The sequence below is a fragment of the Melanaphis sacchari genome, unplaced genomic scaffold, assembly GCF_002803265.2.
Source record: "Melanaphis sacchari strain LSU unplaced genomic scaffold, SCAv2.0 Contig244_pilon_pilon, whole genome shotgun sequence".
Lineage (NCBI taxonomy): Eukaryota > Metazoa > Arthropoda > Insecta > Hemiptera > Aphididae > Melanaphis > Melanaphis sacchari.
The window spans coordinates 290,700-318,256 of NW_020271119.1; the positions used below are offsets into that span (position 1 = coordinate 290,700).

Consider the following 27,557-nt stretch of genomic DNA (forward strand, 5'->3'; position numbering starts at 1 on the left):
AAAATTATAATAACAACATTATATTGTCATTATTTTAAATTTATTTAACTGTATTTCACAACAATGTTTCTCTATAGTTTCATAAATATTAATTAATCTACTTGAAACAAAGGGTGATAAAAAGTATTCATATATAAGTAAACTAGTAAAATGTAAAAATTAAAATTAACTACTAATACATTTTACAAAATAATTTTTTTTTACTTAAATAGTTATTGTATATCACATAAAATATATGTAATATATAAACTATATATATTATATATTTTATAAAGACGAATAGTTTAGTATATTGTTTAATAATAAAAAAACAGTTTAACACTGAAATATATAATTGATTATGACTAATTTATTTTTTATAATATTTATTTATTATATGTTCCATGGTAATTGTCTCTATCATTAATATAAAATAAAATCAGAGCTCATTTTCTATAAGAATCTAATAACTAGATGTTAACATATTTTTTCGAATACTTTAGTTGACCTACGTTTGAAATCGTTATAAAGAATAACTTTTGTGTTTTTAATATTCTTTAATTCAACAATATTATTTTAGTACTACAATAAACCTCGATTATCCAAACCTTTGTTAGACAAACCTTCTATTATTCAAACGTCAATACACGTAAATCGATGTATCCCAATGTACTATTATCCAAGCATATTGGTCGTTAAACCGATTTTATAATATTCATCTCAATTTATCATTAGTTTACTACATACGTACATATACACATAATGTGATAAATTGATAAATTTGTCAAAAAAGATATAACGTAAAATATAATATGTACCTTATGGTAATTTTTTATTCATAATAATTTGATATGCAATACTAACCATACTATAATACATATTATATAATATTATACGTATATTGAATATACGATTTTTTAAAAATTCACAATTTCCGAACTTTCACTAATCCAAACTAAACACAATCCCAAATAATTCAGATAATCAATTTTTTACTGTATTTTATAAATATTAAGAGTATATATAACTATATTTTCAACAACATAAAAGATTAGACGATTGAAAAACATAAAATAATTTAAAATAAATAACGAAACAGTTGAATTCAATTAAAATTTTAGTTTTTGTTAGAAAATAAAATACGTGAGATTTGGTAATTGTTTTAAAATAACAATTATTTGAAATATTATACAACCTGTTACGTTTTAAATTAATTTTAATTAATTTAATGACTTTATGGTCTATGTTCAATTTAAGTTTAAGATTCAATTTTCATAAATTACAATGTACGTTTGAAATATATATATAAATATATTTATAATAATAATGTGTAAATATGATGAGTAAAAATATTTAATTAAGCTTTAAACATTAAATTTCCATATTATGTTAAAATAACATGGTATGATATATTTCAAAACAGTATCTACGACTCATTTAATGATATTATATTAATAATTATCATTTTCCACACATAAGTATAGTTTATAGGTAATATTATATATCATAAAATAATGAAAAATATAAAATGATATGAAGGATTGTGTTAATTTGGAAGGTAAGTATGTAACTACAATACTACATTATATTTCAAAATATAGTACTGTACTAATGCTAAAATGATTTTAGAAATTATCATAACTACAATAATAATGTACTGAAATACAAACAAGCAATTTTTAAATATTTTTGAAGTTCTTAAATATATTAATTATGTTATTGTTTAATTTTGTAATGACGTTATATAAGTATAACCGAATAATATTTACATGAAGAAAATTAAGTACAAATAGTGTAATTGAGCAACATGTGCGACATTTCACAACGACATGTCGAGAGTCAATTTAATTGTTTAATAAAAACACCTTAAAATGTAATGAAGAAAAATCCGGGTCATGGCTGTCCAAGCGAAAACTATCCGAGTTTTCAATAATGATAGTAATTTTTGGCATGTATAAAAACAACTATTGAAATAAAAAAAATAAAAAAAATATACATTAATACATTCGGAAAAAAAGAGTGAACTTATTATTTTCTTAATTTTTATACCACAATAATTGTTATAAAATTAATTATTTATATAAAACTATTAATAGTTATTTACATGTTTTAATAAATTGTATTGACAAAAAAAAATATATTTAGAACAATGTAATTGATTTTAATGATATAAAATTAAGGGAATAATTTCAAATAAAAACATCAATAAACGTATACATCAGTAATTTTTCGTATTATAAACCAATTAATCCGATTTCATTATATTATTTCATTATTGTAGGCACTTTAGTATTAATAATTACGTTATATTATTACCGTTAATAAGTTATAAAGTTAAATTATTTTCATTTAACTGAAAACTGAGCACAAAAATCTATAATTATGTAAATACAAATCCTAATTTTAAAATAAAACTAAACTCTCACTGAGAAAATAGATTTTTTCAATCGTAAAAACATATAATTTTCTGTAAGGTTAACACTAAACATTTTTTTTTTTTTTTTTTTTTCATGGATCGTATAAACTCAGCGCTTACCTTTTATATTATATTGATATTAATCAAATTATATTAATGAAAAGAGAATATAATTTAAATAAAATTATTTAATTAATAATAATATACACAATTTCAAAATATAGGAACACCTCTCTAGTTATTTGGTGTAAAAAACGTGTTTAATGTAGTTCGAGTGTAAACAGTATGAAGGCTATTCATTCGTATTCTATTTAATTAATTTCACATTACTGTAAAATACTAATATACTTAGTAGGTACTTAGGTACAAACGACATACCTACATACCATAAAATGGGTGCCTACCTTTGAAACGACGGTTGCCAATCATGCATAGAATTTCGTGCGATTCGGCTCAAGAATGTGGATTCACCACTAACATATCGTCCGACCAAATCAAATGTGAATTTAATTGTCTGTATGCTATTAAGCCATATAAAAATGCATAAATATAACTAATTGCAAATAAATATCTCAATAGCAGTGTAAAATTCGAACAGTTCCAGAACACAACGCATCGGAATACCACTTGTCCAGACATATTGATTTTATTCTCCAAGTAAGTAAATTATTGTTTTGTTTCAATAGGTATCGTTAATCCACAGTTATTAATATTTATTATAGTACTATGTCATATCGATCGTCACGTTTATGTATTTTATTAAGCTTTTATTCAAATGGTGTAAATAATGTCGTTTAAAATATTACTATCGACTAACATTTATTCAGTTTTTATTGACATTTTTAGTCAAATGCTTTTGGAATTTACAATTTTTCCTCAATCCAATAAATTACATACACTATTTAAATAATAAATATAAATTTATATTTATATATATAAATTTGTAATGCTAACTTGATCGATCTTTTCGCGAAGTTTACAATTAGATAACTGAAATATAATCTGTGTTATGAGTTAGTAGAAAAATCATTTAAGCAACTAAATAAGATTATATATAATATTTCTATTATTATTTTTGTCTTATTTTTAAAAGAATAATATAATAAAATTATCATGATATTAAAATGAATAGGTAAAAAAATAAAAACAATCTAAGAATATAACACAATTGTAAAATACATTTATTATAAAATTATTATTTATCAATTATTATTCTATCTTAAATTAATTTTACAAAATACTCGATTTATAAAACAAAATTAAATAAAAATGTATTTATTTATTTTGAATTGAAGTTATAATATGGTGATCATTTTGTATAAAATAGAAATAAAGTTGTTTTTCATCATTTAAAATATGTTAATCTGTCAAACGTATAAAATATAACAAACTTTTGAAAATCTTAAGAGTTATTTGAAAGAAAAAAAAATATTATATGACGTTAACATAATTATATGAATACATATTAGGTTCCTTACTGAGAAATTCAATGAAAAACTAGATAAAAACAAATATTTTTAATGCCATGCAGCTATTATTAAAATTATAAATGTCAAATTTAACCAATTTTAGACTAAAAAATGATAATAAAGATGATAAATTTACTATTTATACAATGTCTTAAAATTTCAAGTGTTGATAAAAATAATATAGAAGTACAGAGTAACAATAATTAAAATATATTAATCATCGTAATGAATAATATGATACAACAATAAATATTAAACTAAAAACATGATTTAACTTACTTCAAAAAATTGAATATTTAAGATTTTATATAAAGTCTGATTAAAATAATTAAAAGTAGTAAATTCAAGTAAACAAGACTAAAAATTCAAAATTGCATATTAAATATAGAAAAAATATTATTAACAATAAAGTTTAAGTTTATAGTTGAAATAATTTACTTATTTTTCAGTAATTATTTTGGAACATAAAAATATTATGAAAATGATAAAAAATAAAGTTTCAAGATTTTTTTTAAATAAGAAACTAGGATAAGAAATGATGAAATCCCTATTTCTATTACAACCAAAATTGAAATTTTAATTTCTTCCTAAATATATAAACAAAATACTATGGTAATTTATAAAATGAATACATTTAAATAAATTTATAATATTAATGAACATGATATTCATATATTATTGTTAAATTAATTATATTAAAATAAATTTAGTTTATAACAAATTATTGTTAAGATAATTATTATCTGAATATAATTAATTTGAAAATAAAATATATAATGTTTTATTTTTCAATTTTTTCAACGCGATTTTAGTATCAAACTTGAATAAAAATATGAAATAATAATAAATAACCAATAACGGTATTCACAATAAATTTGAACATAGTTTTTAATCGATAGACTACAAATGATTATGTTAGTGGTAGATAAAAATAAATTAAAAATTAAATAATATGAAAAACCTAATGTTAACAGTATTCAGTCAACACAAAAATTTCTAAAATGATTAAACACTAATTATTTATTTTTTTTTATTGGTTTTCTTAATGTTCATAGTTAATGTCGAAAATGCAAAAAATACGTTAATATTTTTGGAACCCTTCTTTCTAAAAAAAAAAAAAATGTGATATTACATCTAAATTTCAAAATTAATTAAATAAAACCATAGAATAATTAAAAAGTATACTCATATTTCTCAATTAATTAAAAATGTGATATATTTTTTAATATTATTTCTAAATTATAATTTTTTGATTTAATTATTATTACATAATTAGCGTTTAAATATTATTTCATGTATTTTATAAACGCTTAATTATTAATTTATTTTATAACAACAATTATTTTATGAACTTAATTATAATTTATTATTCACACTTTTAATTTAAAGGGTTTCCGTTAAATTCAAAATGTATACCTATTAAATAATGAAGGTGTATAATTAAGTAATTTAGAAGAAAAATTAAGAAAGTATCATTCAAAAAGGAACTTATTCTTGTTGTAAAATAGAAACACATTCCTGTTACTTGAAAATTTATTTTCACTATCTAAACGATAGAAGTAATTTTTTATAAACGACTTTTCAACCAAAAATATTAGCCCAATTTTTAAATTTAATACCTCTTCTGAAATATAATTGGACTTGAATTAACCTTTGAATTTGTTTTGATATTTGATCATTTACAATTACAATAAATGCTAAAATTCATAGTGAAAAACTAACAAAATTTTATGTAAAATTCAAAATTTTTAACAAAATTGATTTAATTTTGGTATTTGCTATTATTCAAAAAATGTTTAGTGAAAAAATTTTAAATTTTCATCAAATATTTAAATTATTAATGTTTGATAAGTTACATAAAACTATTAACAATTATGGTAAAACGATTTTCTTCAATGATCAAAGTTTAATTATTTTGTCAGAAGATTCATTCGCTTAGCTCTATTTTATTATTTAATATTAATTATTAATTAATATTAAATTAATATTATCTATGTAGTATATTATAATAGTAATTTAATAGTAAATGAAAAAGTTATTTTGATGCCAACATTAAATAATTTCTAAACAACATTATTATTAGAAAATCTAAAATAGTGTGTATTTAGTTTTTAATTTTTTTGTTTTTTTATAATACGAGAAACAGAATATTTACATTATAAACTTTCCTCACTTTTTCCCATTTCTCATTCTAATAATTGGAAAGAAACGCGTTTTAAGCTTCATTTCTATGGAAATAACATGTTTCTTTTCAACACTGTTTAGAAATATGATACAAAAATAAGTTTAATTAATTAAATTATATTTTAAAACTGTATTTTATACAATTAATAAAATATTTTTTATGACATTTTTATTGTATTTTAAGATGGGTTTCAATTTCCTAAAACTTTACTGTTCTACTGTATTTTAGGTATCGAGTGTTTCTCTATATTCAGTAAATAACTGTAATAAATAATTTTAATTTTAATTTAATTTAATTATTATTGTATACGAACCTAACGCAGTAATGCGATCTTCCAGCCTATATTGTTAAATAATTTTATAATTATTATGTTTCTATTAGTAATATCATATATTGTACTAATATTTAATTATAATTTTAATTTATTGAGTTGACAAAAATATATCTACTTAATAACAATATGTTTCATGTTACAACTTATAAATGATTTTTAAATTACAACTAAATAACTAAAACATTTTGTTTTTGTTTAAATATCTAATTTTTTTTTTTTTTTTTTAATTAAAATTCAAAATTTATGTAAACAATTTTTTTTTTGTTTTGTAATATTGAAATGTTTTGTTACTTCATAATCAATTTATAAAAATTATACAGAATGGAAATCAAATAAAAATCAACAAAATCTAAATTATTTAAAAAAAAAATATTCTATAACAATAAAAATATATATTTATATGTGTAAATATTTTGAAATTAAATGTTTTAAATAAACACCTAATTAATTTTTATCAATAGTCTACTATCTATTATAAATTATAAGATAACCATTTAAAACTGTAATTATTTTATTGATATTTAAAACAATTTTTTTTTTCAGGATGAACTCAATGCGATTACTATTACTTCTAACATTCGTTTTGTACGAAACACAGTGTGCGCCCAGTATAAAGCCCTTAAAGTTTTTAAAATCCTTATTATCAAAACATTTTCAATCAACTACTGAACAGCCACTTTTGGAAGAAGAAATATACCCCGCGTATAAATGTGATTCTATTGAAGAAGGTGCCATCAATGATGCCGTTATTGAGTGGAATCGCCAAGTGTTTTTAGTAAATGAAAAACCTATTTTAATAGAAGTTGGAAATGTTGAACCAATTCAAAATTTAAATCGTGATAAAGACCTTGCCGTAAATCCAGAAATTAATCCCGAAGTAAACTGTGATGAAAATGAAGAAGTAAATCTTGAAGTAATTTCCGAAGAGGATCTTAAACAAAATCCTGAATTAAGTCCAGAAGTAAAACATCAGAATGTGTATGAAAAAGATTTAAACACAGAATGGTTATTTGGTGAGAATACAAGTGAAAGATTACCAGAAATCGATGTAACTGTTGGTGTAAGTTCGATTAAAGATAAAATTATTAATAAAATTAACATGATCAAATCGAAGTTAAAATTTAAAAACCGTCCAGTCATACCAATCGTAGAATTGGTTGAAGAAAACAAGACTAATCAAGAAATTTCTTCTGTAAGACCAACCACTACTTTGGAACCCATCAGTATTAAAAAACAACCCACTACTGTAGAGTACATTACCACTGTACAACCTGTTACTACTACACATCAATATACCACAACTGTACAACCCATTACCTCTACACATCAATATACCACAACTGTACAACCAGGCACTTCTGCACAACCCATCATTCCAACACAATACACTAGTACTGTAAAACCCGATATTTATATGCCCAATGTACAAATAAATGGTGGGATCGAATCTCAAGTACCAATCATTACTATTCCAACTAAGTATCAAATACCTTTGCAACAACGACAAATCTACAACTCAGACCCACGTTATCCACTATGGCTTAATAGCTGTCCCCCACCTCTATCTCATCAGATTTGTTTAAGCCAAAATTCTTATTACGCAACGAATCCAATTTACGCAAATACATGGGACGCAAATCAATTCACCCTTGATAATGTGCCCTATAACACTCCCGACCACCAAAACCAAAAAATTAACAATGGATTAACTAAAGTCATTAACTACATCAAAATCGATGCAACCCAACCAGTGAATCAAGTTAAACCGAATCAAGATGAACAGAGGATTCATTATATGTATGACGATTCCGTTTATCAAAATCCTACACCTTTTTATTATGTTCCTCAGGCGGTCAACCCGGAATCACAGCCAGAGATTGTATTTCCTAGCTCCGATGATGTTTATTCTAAGTCAACTATGCAACCGATCGTTGTGTATTCTTCCGATGAAAGTATACTACCTGTTAATCAAGTAGATCAAACACAAGCAACATACAATTTGGACCAGCTCTTAGAACCCGCAACAGTTAATTCTTATGTTAATGACCCCAAAAGCCCGTCGCGGGGAGATATTCCAATCGGTGAAGATTTCAACTCCAATACCAATTACGATCAATTAGAAGGAGACAGTTCTAAATATACGTTGAAAGAACGCAGACACGTTGGTCACTACAATGAGTTGGTTTCCAAGAAAAATAATCAAAATGTACCTGTTGCGGTATCAGAAATCTCTTCGAGTAAACCAGTATCTGAACAAGCTGAAACCGAAACTTCAGCTAATAAAATTGAAACTCCTACAGTTACCGAAACCGAAAAACCAGCCACTAAAATCATCGAAACACATATTACCAAAATTGAAAAACCTGTCGTCAAAATTGAAACACCCGCAATCACTGTAACCGAAATATCGCATCCTAAATTCAACAACGTCGACGTGGACGTTTAATATAATATTCATGGATGCCAAAATTAAAGTGATTTAATTATTAATTATACTATATGTAAATTATCTTATTTATTCTGACACAATAATCGTTTTAAAAAATTATATGCATTCTGTATCAAAACTATTTTTCAACCAAATGTTTTCAAGTTCAAAGTAGGTTAAATATTGTTGTTTGAGCAAGCCAGACTGATTTACAACTATGATGTTTTTTATGTATAATTATATTACATAGTAAACGCAATCCCCGGTGTAAATAGGCGCCAGATTGAAATGCATCTAAACCACACAATAGAAACGCATAATAAGCCAATTTTTATGAACAATAGTTATCATACGTGAAAAACCTCTAAAAATTCGTTACAGTCTGGCTGATTGTGTATAAGCCACTTAAATTATTAATTATACAAGTATGCTCTTGTTACGTTTTAAAAAATAAAAAATAACAATTTATTTGATCAATATAATATAAATTAAATAATTATGTCTGTTCTTTCCAAAAATATTAATTTAGATACATAAAAAATATGTTACTGTTCATTTATGATATTTGATTATAATCACTGTAGTGTATTACTTACAAATAATAATATTTGTATTTACTTATTTGTATAACACTAATATATTATATTCTTAAGTGTATATTTATTTATTATACTCTAATAAAATACAAATATTTTTGTAATGAACGTTGAAAAAAAATTGTTTTACTTATTATCATAACTAATTTAACTTATAATAATTTAGTTATTGATAATTCAATTCAAAATAAATTATTATGTTTCTAATAAATCAAATAAAATGTTTCAAAATTATTTTTTAAACTATGAAATGTACACGTGGGTGCAATACATCTCAATTATAGAACATCAATCTCAACAAAGTAAATTAATGTCATATAAATATTTCAAAATGCTTAATATTAATTATATATAAGTAAATTACATTTTATAATATTAAATATTCAATGATATTAATTTAATATATATTTTTTTTTATATCTATACATTTTCAAACTAGTAATAATTATTAAATGAAATAATTATAGCTGTTGTTTTGACAATCAATAATAATCATTGGATGACTTGATAACATGTGGACAATTATCCACCGGTAATAAACTAAATAAAATTATTAAATAAAAATAATAACATTATATTATTGAATTACAAATAACACCATAAAAATAAACCTAAATTATTAAATTATTCAGTAACAAAATATTGAAAAATATGAAAATATGATATCCAATTATTACATTTTTGACATATAAAATTGAAATTATGAATTCAATAAGGTATTAAAAATGTTTGAATTAAATTTTTTATGTGAACTTTTTTTTTTTAATTTCTATTGTATAAAATACAATAAGAGAAATATATATGGCATATAAAGTATACCATGTAATATCAAAATTTAAACTAAACAGTATGCACACAATTATAACTAATTCACGGTATACAAATTAAATGAGAATAGCTATCTGTCAACAATAAAATATTTTGTGGTTTTGATGGTGTATAATAACAATAACAATAATATGCATTCGCGTACCTATAACTGCAATTTAATAATAAAAAAGCTGTTTCATGATAGGAAATGGATATTTGATGTTGAATCGAAAACGATTATAAGCAGATAATTGGCAACGGGATGAAAACGAGAGTGAAAATTGACTGCTTGCCCGTTATGACGTTTTGGCACCTAAATACATGGTGAGGAGTGGTTCCGACTACCGTAACCGTATACATAATAATAATATGATAACATATGCATGTGCATTGCACTGAAGAAAACAATGTAAAAGCAACTATCAGCCAGGTTCATCTTTTCAGGTCATAATATACGACGAAAAAGAGTAACCACCACTGTTGCGCTAGAAAACGCGGTGGTGGAAATAATGGAAGGAGCAATTATATAAAAAGTGCTGTGAAAGCGGATCGTGGACCAAGTGATATTCAATCGCCTACTGAGCGATGTGTCGTGTTACAGTTTCTGAATAAAACGCGAATCGTAACTTTTATAATTAATACCAGTCGTTCGATATATCGTTTCGAAAAGTCGTCGCTGTAAAAAAGCTTAACACCAAATAATTTTCATATTTAATATTTATTATTTTTTTTAAATTTTTTTTTTTTTTTTACATAAAAATTCGTTTAGACGCAAAGTGTACGCACAGATAACATCAGTCAAAGGTTTGACAAGATGACTACGTGGTGCTCCGCAGTAATGGTTAGTAAAAAGAAAAATTACAACAAAGTCCTTAGTAACCCTATATATACACTTAAATATCAAAATGAATTTACCTTCTTTTTGTTTTTCACGTCATCAAATAATTTAATTGTTGTTATTTCAAACGTAATTCAAAGTTTAACTTCTCGTGAAATTATATCACAATAATATTATCTCATCATAACGATTTGCAATGCAGTTAATAGTTGAATATCGGTTACAAATGCGCGGCAATGTGTTGGTTCATTTTGTTTTTCTTCAAATGATATCGTAAATGTCATGCGACTCCATAAACTGTTCTAACTATATCAGATTTCATCCATTCATCGTGTGTTGCAGATCATCCATATGTTATTTTCTCTTTGTCATTAAAGGGGGATTTGGACTTTTAATTTTCCGAAAACCTCAAATAATATTAAAAAAGAATAGTATAACAACAAAACGAAAGTATTAAATAACGTTTATGTAAAGAGAACTGTTATTTAAACAGTAAAAACCGCATGCGTCCACATGCGAAACACACGTTATCCGGTAACGTTCCGCGTTTAAAATGTGTGTGTCATTATTAGGTTTATCTCATATATTCAATCACTGTCGTAAAATATAACACAACAGTAATAATTGTTATCCCGATTTATATATATTATATTGATTCAGAAGAGTCAACCCAAATTATGGTCACTTCTATTGGAATTATAGCTCCGATTTTAGTATTGAATAACGTTTATTTTATTCTCTGTACATTATTGTCTCTGAACATTTGATTATTTTTTTTTCCAAATAATATGGTGACAGTGTCATAGTCAAATGAAACATTTGTGAATTATTATAAATTATTTAAAATGCACACTTTAAATCCTGTACTATAAATTATGATATTATTGTTATTAATCAAATTACTACATTATCCTCATTATTTAGTTAAAGCCCATAGGTACATAAACTTAAAGTAAAATGATTTTATAATGATTTTATTCAATTAACAATCATGTTTTAACTCTCTACATTTAAAAAAAAAAATCCTTTAATCTTTTAATTGGATGATTTCAATTTAATATTTCAACAATTTTATTCAATCGTTTTCGTTAAGTATATAACTTAATAAATTCAATGAGTTTATGAAGTACATTTTCAAATATATATATTTTAAAATCGTTATTTAAGAAGTTAAGGACCATTGACGATTAAATAAATATAATTATTATAATTTGTATTTAAAAAAATTTAAAAATCAAATGAATAAAAAGACGTTGAATAAATTGCCTCAAAATATACTAATAATTGATTGAATATTATAAAATCATATTATATATGCGTAGAATTTATATTAATTAGCATATCAATAAATTTTAAATTAATTCTTATATTTAAAGCTTTAAACAGATTATGAGAATACGATGATTGTATATAAAAAACTACCATGCAATGATTAGGAGACAAATATCATTCTCATATAATATAATTTTTTTCAAAACAAAATCAAATAATAAAAATTACATTCAAAAACTAAAAGTACTGAGTAGCTAAAATAATGATTATTTATTTACTTTTACTGTGTTTTCAATATTTATTCAATCATAATAAAAAAAAAAATTATACGTGACACTTAAATACTTTAAAACATTATAAATTATATTATACAATATAAATAACGCTTTGACTTTTTAATTTAAATGGGTAATACTTTCTTACAAAAATAATAATCTAAGGTTATTATAAAAATGTTGCCTCTAAAAAAAAAGTTTTTGTTGTATCCAAGAAATGTAAAACTTTAAATTTAATCTTCAACATTTAAATAACCAATATTTTTTTTGCGTGAAAATCCATATGCACAATACTTGTATATTATATATATAAACTAAACAATACTCCGTTTTTAAACTTCGTTAACTAATCTTGAAACTGTCAAATCGAAAATAATGTAAAAATATATTGAGATATGACATTTTTGAATTACGTAGTAATATAATATATTGATTTCATGACAAGTGCAACTAAGTTATATTTATATATTTTACAAGATTCCCAACAGACGATAAAATAAAAAATACATCGCTATAAAATTTATATCATACTACATTTCTCACCTTACTCATAATTTTAAAAATAATGTATGTAGCATAATAATATAATCATCGATATTATGTTGTATACAATTTATTTTTAATTTAATTAATTTTTTTGTAAATTGTTTAATAATAAACACAGTACACTGATAAAACAAGTAGAATGGATCGATGGAAACTTGTATTGTATATTTTAATAATAATCTTTATAGCAGACAACATTAGGTTGAAACTATACTAAAATTAAACTAGTCAAATTCATCAAAATGGCCAATATTTATCAAGAAATAACACAATATTCTTTAACAAATATTATTTTAAGCCCATTTCTATACATTTTCTGTAATTTCTAATACTTGGTTTTTTCGCAAGCATGCATTGAATAATGAAAAAAAGTTATATTAAAAATAGTAGAAAAAAATCACTAGAGTACCAGATTTGCCTATACGATACGCCGTGTCCCTCTGGCTTCATAAAAACTATCAATTTAAATTATATAACGAATTCTGAACAATCAAATAAAATACGATTTTGACGGCCTGAAAAAAAAAACAAAGTGCGTAATAATTTAATAATGTATGTACTCGTAATTTAACAAATTATTTAAATTTATTTTTAATATAACGTTATTCTCAGCCATCTACAATAATTATTAAATCACGAAACCCGTGAGTGTACTAGAAAAATACAAAGTTCTATAATGTAATCAAAAAATTTAAAATCAATATTTTTAAATATAATATTATGTAGCATTTAAAAATACAATTTTACCTCTAAAAATTATGCTTACCAGTATACCGTATGTAATTTCTACTGGAATAAAAATTATGATAATTCGACGTAAAATGTTTTATTGAAACAACTGTTGTTAAATCAAAACGTTCACGTCTTCGCGTCAGTTGAGTATTTACTTAAAATCAAAAACACTGGTACGAGTCATTATTTAGAATGTGCTTATTGCGGTCGAGATGATGAAATATACATGAAAAAACAACAATACAGCTCTGTTCTGTAATAATCACTGTCTAACGCAAATTGTTCCTATAACTATAATGTCTTGAAATATTTCAACATAAATATTTATGTGGTTATATTTGTGTGTGCCGATGATCCGCAAATATTAATACAACGTCGTCTAAATACCCAAGTGAATGATAATCCATAAACAACTATATTTCGCCAAAAGAGCCTTATTGTTTTTCGGAAAATAGAAAAGCCAAAATTTATTATCACTTTTTTTTCACATTATAGCTGAAATTAATAAAATGATTGTTTGTAATAAGTGTTGGAATCAGCAGCTTTTGTTTACAATATTCGTACATATTTGTTATTCGTGACGAAGTTAATTTACTGCATCACGACCATTAAGGTACTTACATGATGTCGAACAATAAACGTTCCGAATTTTCAAATGAAAACATAAATGGCTAAACGCAATATTTGGCATAGAATACGCGAGCGACGGTTCTGATGTTTACCAGACATCCCGCAAAAATTACATTACCAATGAAAACTGTTCGAACTGCGTAGTAGTAATGTTAAGAAGTCGGTCTGAATGTGTTTTCGTTTGCAAGACTTTTGAAAGGTTTTAAATTCGATTATAATGACGGAGAAACGTTTCTTTTAAAAAGCCAATTAAATTCTCTACGACGAGGGCCACTAAAGATTAGAAAGAGAACATTTTACATTTGCAAATAAAACGCACGTTTTATAATTTACAAGGCAAGACTTTCGAGTGCGCGTATGTACCAGTTTTTATTTTTTTGTCAATAGAATTTAATATAACATATTATTTATACTTGTCTTAAGTTTTGCACTCGTGATTTTTCAAGTACAGCATCGGTCTCAATCTACGGCAGCTACCTTACCGATTCGAACTACATAATTGGGGTACGCATTCAAAAGATTCAAAGTCCGATCTAATTTTCCATTCGTTCCCGTGTCGTTATTGATTTATTATTTAGAAAGGCGAATTTTTCATCGGAACACAAACGTACATAATGTTACGTAGCCATCGACTGTTTGCATATTATAAAATATGATTATTAGCCACCGTAAATCGGAGACGCCTCGTCGGCGTTGTCATGTAGAGAGAAAAAAAAATTAATGTCGCGTACAAACGTAACAAACACTTTCGTACGATAATACAATAATAATTATTATTGTTCGTGTATTATGCCCATAATATTGCAGTACACGCAACGCCTATGAACATAATGTATCACATTATTCGACCGTATAGGTGCAATGACGAAAACGTTTGATTCAATAGTCTTATTGTAATAATAAATATACATAGATAATATTCGTTACGGTCGAACCGAGAAATAAATAGGCCGTCAGAACGAAATTATCGATGTTATTATGTGAAGTGACTGTAGGTACTAGGTAAGCGGACGACACGTGACAACCGAAAGCGCCTATAAACTCCTGTAGTACGCATTATACAATTTTATGATAATTACAATGAAAGTACATAATATTATTATTATAATACTTAAAGTCGGGAATGTTTACGTGAAGACCGACCGACGCGACAGTTATATAATGTTGTCGTATTAGTTTTCAAGAGATATTGGTTTAAGGACAATTTTTGAAATTATAACTAAGCTATAAGGTATAATAGCTGTCAACTGGGATGACAAAAAATTGTCGATAAAATACATAAGTCGTCACAATTTTTACCACGTTTCGGGTTGGACGAGATGGCTGCATGCCCATCGGCTATGATATCATACTTGCGCGAACCTGGTATTCGTCCTGATATCGAGTGCCTGGCAATATGCGAGTATAATGACGATATTATCGAACCGGTGTGTAACTCACGTGTAGCGTTCACCTCCGGACGACAAACGTCGTTGTTCGATCAATCGCAAAATTAAGTGTCACAACGATAATATTATTCGTTGCACGACGGACGTGAAACGATTAAGCTAATATTGGATCGTCGTAAGGTGTGCTCGGCGTAGAAGACTGCGGACAGCACGCGAACGGGTGGAGTAAATCGGCATAATATAACAGTTATTGAGTTGTACACAGAGAGTTAGTCGCACCAGCTACCCTACACTGTAGGTCGTTTATTATTTATTTTCGGATTTTTTTTTTCACCACCGTCGTCGCCGTGTGTCCATTCTTCTATCTCCTAATTTGTGTGCAGATCAAAGTGGCGGGTCAATTACACACGCCAGAAAACCCGGATTGTTCGTGATCACGAAACTAATGGATTGGTCACGGAACGGTTTTTCTCGCGTACAATCATCAACCTTCTTTATACTACCACTGATATTAATACTACTTATACAGGTGCACCGTGCTGTGTATACTGTGGAAAATGGAAAACAAAAACACGTTTAATGGGCCGCAATTTTTATCTCACAGTTTGAGGTTTTTTGTTTATTCTTATTTTTTTACGTAACCGATCCGATTTCCGTTTACATATTGGGTATTTTTTTATTTTTATTTTTTTGTGATTTCCGATATCGGGAAACGAAATACGTTGCTTCAGTGTATATTAATATATAATAGTTCTCTTTGTCGACGACATACTCTCCGGCAAAAAACCGAAAGTTCCGAAAACGGATGTAGAGCTGCGCTAGCTATACATAATAATATAATATAATACATTATATACGCGCGTCTATTGTGTGTACAGCTGCACAAACACACTGCATACAAATTCAAATTTACAGTGTATTAGTAGCATTGTGAATTCCAGCGGAGCCACACATAATAAACTAATTAAATAATATATACTTTCCAAAATACATATTATTATTTCCTGCTCACATATAGTTAGGTACTTGCGTTATGCTAAATACGTTATGTCTGTACGTGTGCGTGCATTTAAAAACTAATAAATGTATCACCTACCTAAACATTACACGACGTTTCAACAACGCGTAATGATCAACAATAAGTTTAAAATAAAGTATGATAATATTACATTTTTGAAAATTAATGTTTTTGAGACCTACCTCGGATCTTTAAAATAAACTAATAACACTTTTAATATATTCGACCAGTCGTTAATGAGTATAACAAAAATCATGTAACCTCATTGAATAAAATCATTTAGGAATTTATGATCAATAGTTACATGAAAAGTCGATCTACGTCTAGTTATTGAACCTTTTTATAGATTTCTACTTACAGATTTGTAATACACCCGGAGGACACATTTTAACGGTTTACGTTCGGAAAAAATGCCTTTAAATTAATTTTAACAAAATACCCATAATTAAAACTATAACGGTCGCTATATTTTTACTGAATGTCTGTATTGGTCAAATCGAAAAATAAAAATTAATTACCTACTAAGATAATATGCAAATTAATCAAATATTTGATTCATTATTTAATTTCATAACATTTTTCTAACTCAACTCATAAGTTTAAAACAAATGTGTTGAGTTACAGCCATATTTGGATATATAAACTAATAAAACAAGAAAAATCATTAATAATTTCCATAACAATATTCTCTTATAATTTCTAGTGAAACTTTATAACCACAAGCAACTATAACTCAATACATCAAAAAGTATAAATTTTAAATACATAATTGGTTTAAATACTCAAATATAAATTTTCCATCTAATAATAAATTGTTGCAATGATTAAAAGTGTATTAAAAATAATATTTTGATCAGATCAGAAATTGGAATAATTTCGTCTAAATGACTAGTTATAAATTATAATACTAGTAAACTGTTAGCTTTTCTGAACAAAAATATACACGTTCATCCAAGTTGATTTCTTAGAGATAAGATCGTGCGCTCATGAACAGACTTTGATTTAAGCGTATAAGGCTCGTCATTTAAATCTAACCGTACAATGCATTGCAATATTATTATTGAGGTGGTCTCGATAAAATTACACAATTTGTGTTCTGACAAAAAAAAAGGGATGAAAATGTTTCAATATAAATACTTGATAGAAATATATTGTTAAATAAAACAAAAGATAAAAAATTTCAAATAAACTGATTTATAAATTCAAATCGAGAAATATGTCCAATAACATATACCTACATTTAATTTTATCTGTATTATCTTTTGTATATTGTTTCTGTACTTCTCAATTTAATATAAATATCACGTTTACAAATGTTCAATAATTTTAATAAATTAAAATAGGTATTTAAAGATAGCTCACTTACAATATTAAATAATATTTAGAGTTTCAAAACTGTTCTAATAGAACGATTTATAGAATTGGAAGATTCTACTCATATGCATAATATGCAAATACGACATAGTTCATAACATAGTTATCAATTAAACAAGTTAGAATTTTGAGATGAATTTGAGAATCATAAGTAATAAGATCAAACACAAATTAATTTTCAACTTTCTTTGATCTGGCAAATAGTAAGCCAAAAATATACTTTAATAATTTGCTCGTTTTGTAAATTTATAACCGAAAATACACCAAAGTTTCACAGTTAACCGTTACCTGTAACAATAAGACAGCAACTGTTCTTAGCAGAGTTGTACCTATTAATGTACCAAATTAATAATGTTATAATATTATGTTTGTTTGATCTCCGTATGTTAATTACACGGCCGTATCATATAAAAACTTCGTCGTCAAAACCGCACGGAATCTCAAAATTGCTGTATGTTATTTGTTTGCTAATTTAATCGTAATTCTCTAGCTTCTCATTTTTCGCATTGTAAACATATATTATGTACATATCGTAACGTCTATTTTGGACGTTTTTGCGAATAAGGGCAGGTGTCGCCGTGTCGGACGATTAGGTCCATCACCCCCAAAATGCATCGCTTTCACATCAAAATAAAATATTTAACATTATTTGTTCCTCGCTTTAAATGATATCACCTCGCCAAGAGTGTACGTCGTAAAATTCTGATCGTATCCGTTTTCTTTATTATTTTCTCGAATAATATGGGTGACCGAGCGACTGACCCTGGCGCCTGAGTGTGTGCGTTCCGCCCCCTTTGAAAATACACCGGATGCTGCGCGAACAATCCTTGTCTGCGGTTTATTCTAACTGTTTAGTATGATACGGACAGAAATAGAGTCGTGGGTTCCAAGGAATGAGGGGCAGGAAATCGGGGAGAAAACGTCCTAAATTGCTGGGGCCCGATGACGTCTGCAGACGCCCCACAAAATTATATATATATTAACGTAATTCGGCGCCGACGGTTATCCTATATTACACCAGATGGCAGATTCCCTCCCGCTGCAGTGTAACGATCGATAGTAATATTATGCCGTCATTCTTTTTCTACTTTCGATAACGTGTCTGTAATGGTTATCTAATAATCAAACAAGCTGCACCAGTGCTATAATGACGATCTGGCTGTGTACCTATAACATTATAACGATCGACCACGATAATGTAATCGATTCTGCAGGTTACGCTCGTTATTGCGGTCGATTAGTAGGTACAAACAATATCGATGTAAGACAACAATAATTATTATAATAACAATGAAATCCATTTATATTCGTCGAGATGTAAATATAACAATAAGTAATACTCGTATAATAATTTATAATAATCCTTTTACAACTGCAGTCTCGTCATCTATCGTGTCAGCTATCAAATCGTTTTTCACGGATAAAATTATGTATATACGTATATATAATATATATATACACCTATAAATCGTCTGATACGGCATATTATTGTTATACTACCCCATCATTTCGACTGACACATACGTTTTAAACTCTCGGGCGATCTGTCGGCTTGGGCACATCATAATATGTATGCAATTCAATATCTCCGATTGAAATCAACGCAAACATTGGGGATAGATACGCATCGATGGACCCGTATATTATTATTTTTATATATTCAAACGGCTAGTCCAATACGCGTCACAATGTTATCATGAAATAACTCTGCAGCTGCAGCCTACAATCGAAATATGCTGTATACCGTTCGGTGAAAACGATTTATATTTATTTTGCTGGTAACGCGTGAAACTTCTTCGACAACCGCTTTCAGACGTTTCGTCTCATTCACATCAAACTGTCAACACATATAAATGTCACCTTTTTATATACGTGAATAAAAACTTTATACATCGGTTTATAAATTGTTTTGATATTGACCAGAAAATCTATATCAAATTTAATCACATTAGATTTTAATTATAAATAATGACTAATGGCTAATGGATAATGATATCTGTGTGTACCTCATAAGTTCATGCATGTATCATGTAACAAATAGGTAAAACTATCCTCAGAAAAAATAATAAATAAAATGTTTGAAGAATATTCCATTAAACGTATTAAATATTTTTAATGGGTGTGTTATTACATAGCAAATTTACTAAATCAATATAACACTATTACATTGGCCATTTCAATATGACATATACAGATTGTCACGTTATTCTAAGTTTTACCTACATCTACACACAACTATTATTGTTAGGGCTCAGAAGTTATTAAAATAAAAATGTTCAAAGTATGCATATGAATATACAATTAAAATAACTATTAGAAAAAATTCTAAAATATATAGTAACATATTTTTAAAGTATAAAAATGTATTATTTATTTAATGATTATAAACAAAAATTTAATATTAAATACAATTGAAAGATTTATTATATTATTAAAAATGTATTTAATAATAATTCTTAATGCACGAGAGTTGTTACTTTAAAATTATAAGCAAAAAATATGGAGGAGTAAATTGTTTATGAATATATTATATATTACCTAATACACAATATCAATAATTATTAAAAAATGATCAAATTTGTCAAATAAGCTTATTTTGAAGGAAATAAAAAAATTCACAAAAAACACAGTCAGATATTGTATTTAATTGCAACATTTCACAAAACAAATTTATATCTTACCTGGAATATGCTGCAACTATCATATAAAAAATATACAAATTTAATAAGTCGAGAACCCTAATTTATTATTATTATCACTTTTATTTTTACTAATTATGCATAGTTAAAATTTGGCTATTTATGTATATCAATATTTCCTACCGACCTAGCTAGAGGGCGTTCAACATTTTAAGTGATATACTGATATAGCTATGAGATTTAACTTAATTAAGAAAAAAATTTAAGGAAGTTAAAAATATATAACTGGCATAATTTTAAATATTTCACACAATTACGTCCTTATGTTACAAAACAATTTTTAATAGGAAGTAAAATTAAAACAATATGCTAAAAAGGGATTATATAGTAAAAAAAGGTGTAAACCTTTGCTATATATAGCTTAGTGCTGGATATTAAAAAAATATAAAACTTTTACGATTCATTTTGAGTGTTCAACTTTCATCAGCTAAATAGAAATTATCGTTATAGGAAAAACATTAAAATAATTACCTAAGTAAGATTTTTATTGAAAATATATTTATTAATTTTATATTTCCTACGGTGAACGACCAACCCATAATCTTTTACAGTTTCGAATTGTTCGTCAATTCTGACCTCAGATAATTACATAAGTAGTTCCGTTTGTCATGAAATAATATTACCTTAATATTACAGTAAACAATCATAATAATGTAGTCCAGTCAAAAATATCTGTACCATATACATCGGCTTCCACAATTATATAAAAAGTCACGATGATACTCGTATCACAGACATGCTGAGTGATTATTCATATTGTGATGATCGTTTCCATATTATTTTGTCGATTTTTCTTTGAGAATATTTACCATTACAAGGTGTAATGTATATTTTATACATTATCATAATATTAATTATAGTAGGTACCTCGCAAAACGCCGGAAGGCATATCGAAATATATTATTATTTATTATGTACATAACTGCACCATGACATCTGTACAATGAATTCGATAAACCCGAGTGAACGATAATTCGGCGTTACCGTCACCTCGATGACTTATCAATGTGTATAATATTCTATAGGTAGATGATGGTCCACCGCGACTTTCCGAAGGATATTTTACATACATATATACACATATACACATTGTATTGCTGAAATGGAAAAACTATCATCTTGCGACTTGTAGTCTACGTAACACATTATATAGTAATAAAGATCATTTTTTATAAAACAAACGTAGGACTGTATAGGTGAACCTGATTTCCAGATTTGAACGGTGGTAGAGTAAGAGATGGAACGAGAAAAGAATTCACGTATATTTAAACTTATTATTTTTAATAGTATAAATAATTCCAATGATTCCGTCCGATTAGTTCAGTACTCTTTTCTTTTGACGTTTTTTTCTCTCCTAATAAGCTAAGATGAAAAAATAACGGAGTCCAATCGTATATCTGTATAAATATATATTAGAGGTATACGTATAATACTGTGTCGTGTTATATGTATCGCGTTCCGCTCAATAGTTAAAAAAAAACGAAATCAAAATTAACGAACTCCGTTGGTGAATAATATAGCGATCGCGTCACGGATTTAAATGTGGTAAGGGTAATGGAGTTATGGAGACGAATTGGAAGGGAATCAAAACAGCGTGAGAGGGATGATATCAAATCGATAGTTTTCACATTATTTTCGTATATTTCTACCGATTAACTAACAAACTATACACACGCGCATAAAATATAGTCCTATCAGACTAAACTATACGGCGTATATACAGAGTGATGTTTCATCAATATATAAATACATGATTACAGATGACTGTAACAGTTATTTATCAGTCGTGATGTTATGGTCAATGCCATGAGGTATTTATAAACATAAAAAGCGTTTTAAATTTGGATGAACTTGAATTCATTGATACAGCCTCGTAGTAGTTCTTGATTGCACCAATATTTAAATTGAAATACAGACAATATGTAATTGTAATTAGATTTCTTTATAAATTTAAACAAAACTACGTACGCAACGTATAATTGCTAAACAATTTACGTGAATTACGATAGTTTTACGCATAGTTAAATAAAAAGAGCGAATCGTTAACATGTATGCGTGTCGTACCGTTTAGTAATAGTATGTATGATCCAAAAAATCGCAAAAAAAAAAATAAATAGTCCCTGATCTACAATGAATACACAAAAGTCAAACCATAATTTGCCGATCGAAGATTAACGGAAACGTGCGACTTCAAAAGTTAATCCAGCAATCCCGGGAATGGGTTCGTAAAAAAAAAAAAAAAGTAATGATGACAATTCTACAGTCACAATCGTCGTTCATCAATGCACGCGCGAGATATAATACGATTCAGACGTAAAAACCGTATAGTTACGGTTGTACAAATGATCATTTTATTGTCATAATATTATTATATTACACGCGGTGGACATCGAATTTATCATCCGTTGCGGATCGCGCAGTGTTGTCCGACGTATGAATCGCTCGTATAAAATCGTATATAATATAATAAATCGTATTACTCCTGGAGAAATAGTATATAAGTACTAACTCAAGCGCGTTTCATGGGAAATCGGTCGACATGTTTTATTCGTCGTACTTCCGACCTTTGTGTGTACCGTCTCAGACGTATTCTCGGACCCGAATTTCGAACGCAATAACAATATATTATCATGTTTTATTGTATTAAACACAAGCCGACTGCCGCCGAGCTTCTTCACAATATTGGCTGCCGACGAATGATTTGAACGCATAAAAGCGCGATCACATAATAATATATTTATTTATGATCTATTATATTAAATGTCATGTTTTCGGCGAGCACTTTCGATTTGTCTTGAGAATTATTACATACAATTATATTTTCCACGCAGTGGGTATATTGTTATTCGTACACCGGCCGAACGGATCAGAAACACGTCGTATTTATGTGAATATGATTATGTAATCGTAGCGATATAATAATAATCGTTTCCATTTTCCGGTCGACGAAAACCGCTTACGTGTAGCATATTATGGTATGATACGAGTATACGACCATCGTGAATAAAAACGGTTAGAACATAATTTATTTTTGATCGATGAAAATATTACATTGGCATAGTCGATCGACTACAGCCGTAAACTTAAACGTGAAGAGTTAAGCGTTGAATAAATAATGTAAAAAGATCGATCTTTGGTCTTGAAAAAATGGTTTAAATTTTATTTTTATTTTTTTTTTTTATCCCTCATAAAAAGTTTCGTATAATACCTTTGCTATAGATAAGAACTCGAATCTTCATTATATTTTGAAGAGATAACTTTTCTATTTTAAAAATAATTATTTACAAGTTATTGCTAATTAATAGAATATTATATATTATAGAATCGCCATGTAACATTATTTAATTGATATGAACAAGCTAAAAGTCGTTTTCAAATGCAGCAATACTGAGCATAGACCTACATCGTGGATTGTATGCTGTAGTGTAATACTAAAGGGACGTTCGCCGTGATACCATCTCCCTATCCGAATCGCTAAATAATTACGACTTTCCTTATTTCACGTGTATAATTATAATTTATAGGTGTAATAACTAGTTAAAAAGTTAAAGCTAAGAGAAACCATTTAATTTATCGATTGATACTGATAAATTAGACTTTAAGTACATAGTGTATATAATGGGGATGGTGTGAGTGAATTTGTTTGATGACAGTCAAATAAATAATATATTGACCGTCCATTATAACACATTATGATATTATATTAATACAAAAAACTGATTTATTCTAATAACTCGATTGAAATATAACGTTACTCGATTACTTGACGTACCTATGGCAAACTAGAACGGTTAATACTTTTTTCGTGTGTTTTTCGCAGGTGTTGCTAGCAGTTGGCCGAGGTCTGGGCCGACCCGAAGCGCCGCTCACCGGTTTTGGCGGAGGCGGCGGTGGATTCCCCGGGCTGACGCTGGACAGTTACGCAGCGCCGATCAGTGGTGGCAGTAGCAGTGGACCTTACCCGAGTGGCGGCCCACCACCACAATACGGACCACCTCAACAGGCGCCTGTCATACATAAGCACGTTTACGTACACGTTCCACCCCCAGAGCCCACGTACTATGCCCCGAAGAAGCCTGTGCAACCGCCGCCACCACCACAAAAACACTACAAGATCGTGTTCATTAAGGCACCCACGCCACCACCACCCACCGTTCCAGATATACCAGCAATCGCGCCACCAGCCGAGCAGAAAACGCTCATCTACGTGCTGGTTAAGAAACCCGATGAAGCGCCCGAGATCCACATCCCGACGCCCGCGCCCACGCAGCCATCCAAACCGGAAGTCTATTTCATCAGATACAAGACCCAGGTGATTATCGATTTCTATTGTTGTTGTTGTTATTGCTATTACAACAGCTATTATACCAATTGAAATAAGGTTTTCCCCCTAAAAAAAAAAATTATCCGGGAGGTGCTGCTTAAAAAAATTATTTAAAATACTATTTTTTTTTTTTTTTTTGTGAACAATATTAAATATTTAACAACTAGAAATAAGAAGGTGGTCCTCTTCATATGTTATGTTATTGATAATTGATATTGTGATTTAAATGAGAACCCTAGGCACTGGTTAGAAGTGATTACGGCGTTATTGAATAAATAGGCTTAATCTGGTCATAAAATCCTTAAATTATTACAAATTGAAAAATTATTTAAAGAACCGTACGTTTAGATTACACAAATTCTTAATACAACACATACCCTCTCTATCAGAGTGTAATGGAAATTTTGTGGTTAGTTTAAAATACCATGGTTGATATTAAGTAATTATATCACTGGCACAAATTTAAAATAAAAACAAATTCAACCAGACCATATAGGTATACTATGAAATTAATTTTAATAAATGTTAATAAAAAAATTGTTTTAAAAATTCATCAAACACTCAAAAACTTAGTGACAACGATATTTACGTTTTCTTTTCCTTCTTCAATTTTCAGAAACAAGAAGGCTACCCCAACTCGGTGGCATCCGAGTACGGAGCCCCTGCGAGTCCGTCTCCATCGATCCCATCGGACACATACGGCTCCCCATCACCATCCACAGGATACGGCGCGCCCAGCGGTCCAGGATCAATGTACTGATGGAAAAATAAACTGCCACCGAATCCAAGACCCAGACACGACACTATGATATGATACCCTAAGTCGTATGTTATATACATAGCTACTACATGGTCTAAAAATGAAAACGATTAGATTATAATAAAACAAGCAATATCAAATAAAATAAGAGTTTATCTATAGGTTATGCACGCCGACACATTGGCACACTGCGCAGATGTACATTATATTGTTATTATTATTATTATTATTATTATTATTATTGTTATTATTTTATTAATTATATATCCGAACGTAGAACAACGATAACGCGTATATATATACTTATACATATAGATATATATAGATATATAATATTAAATTTAGTGTTGCCATAAGAAAAAAAATCTTAAAAGACGAGAAACGTCAGTTTCAATAATAGGTAATATATATTTAACGACCTATTATTGTCGTTGAAAAGAAAAGCAGATGATCTACAGGAAATGTCGTCTCGAAATTTACATAATAATAGGTATATCGCAACCAATACAACGGCCTAAACAAAAAAAAATTTAAAAAAACATAGGTACGACTTATTATTAATAATATTATCGTTAGCCCATCCATCGCACCGTCATACGTTCGCACGTAAAAACGCACTTGCCATGTCCGCCACGTTTAAAAGGACGACTTTTTATAATTATTATACGTCTTTGCGTCTCATGCCTGCGGCTCCATACCCTCAACTGACCAAGACACGTCTTTGTACACGCACACACATACAATTCACACATAAATATTTAATGTATTAACGTAGACGTAAGTGCCCTATACGTAATCGTTTTTGTTTACTTTGTCCGGATAATAATTATTCCATTATAAAAAAAAATAAAAAAATAAAAAAGATGTATTATCATCATAGTTTCATACCTTTCATATCATCACGTGTGAGTGTGTACGCGCGAGTGCGTGACCATCACGACGTTTTCACTTTCTCTCGCTCTGAGCGTACCTACCTATTCAGAATTCTAAATTCTCGTCAAATTATTATGCAACTGGATTTTTTCTTCACTTTGACGGATTCCGTGATACGTGGGTATATGGATGTACCTAATGTACCTATAACGTTATAGTTTACGCACAACGCACTATTGAATACCTATACCATACAAATATTATGATACAATAGCATTCACATGATATAATTGTATAACGTATGATGCGCTCTGCTAACTACTGCGGCGACGTTGATGGATAACCAAGTATCAAACATTTTATTTTTCGTCTTAAACACGCGTAGTTTACTCGGGTAATTATAATGAGGACACATCGGACTGCTATATAGCAGACCGAACGAAATCACGGATCTACGATACCAAATAAAAAATTAACACTTTTATAATGTTATACGTAAAAATAATCACAACACCTTTACGTTATAGATAATATTATGTATTACTATTTACTTATTTGTATAATATCCAACTTTTATACCATATTTTTTTTTTTTTTGTACATAATCATAT

The 27,557-nt window shown here is 27.7% G+C and overlaps 2 protein-coding genes across 2 annotated transcripts; both read left to right on the forward strand.

Moving 5' to 3' along the window:
* Positions 1–2,960: 2,960 nt before the first annotated feature.
* Positions 2,961–9,281, forward strand: LOC112594889. The gene is made up of 2 exons (XM_025339903.1): positions 2,961–3,052; positions 6,927–9,281. The coding sequence occupies exon 2, from the start codon at positions 6,928–6,930 to the stop codon at positions 8,827–8,829; it is 1,902 nt and encodes a 633-aa protein (XP_025195688.1). The 5' UTR covers positions 2,961–3,052; position 6,927; the 3' UTR covers positions 8,830–9,281.
* A 1,507-nt stretch (positions 9,282–10,788) lies between these two features.
* On the forward strand, positions 10,789–27,419 carry LOC112594892 (leucine-rich repeat extensin-like protein 3). Its single transcript, XM_025339905.1, has 3 exons — positions 10,789–11,058; positions 24,810–25,301; positions 25,930–27,419. The coding sequence occupies exons 1-3, from the start codon at positions 11,032–11,034 to the stop codon at positions 26,071–26,073; spliced, it is 663 nt and encodes a 220-aa protein (XP_025195690.1). The 5' UTR covers positions 10,789–11,031; the 3' UTR covers positions 26,074–27,419.
* Positions 27,420–27,557: the final 138 nt, after the last annotated feature.

Excerpts from the sequence above, each read along its gene's own strand:
- LOC112594889 (XM_025339903.1), top strand. The coding sequence starts at position 6,928 with ATGAACTCAATGCGATTACTATTACTTCTAACATTCGTTTTGTACGAA.
- LOC112594892 (XM_025339905.1), top strand. The coding sequence starts at position 11,032 with ATGACTACGTGGTGCTCCGCAGTAATG. Across the intron at positions 11,059-24,809 it reads CGTGGTGCTCCGCAGTAATG|GTGTTGCTAGCAGTTGGCCG; the intron begins GTTAGTAAAAAG and ends TGTTTTTCGCAG. Across the intron at positions 25,302-25,929 it reads TCATCAGATACAAGACCCAG|AAACAAGAAGGCTACCCCAA; the intron begins GTGATTATCGAT and ends TTCAATTTTCAG.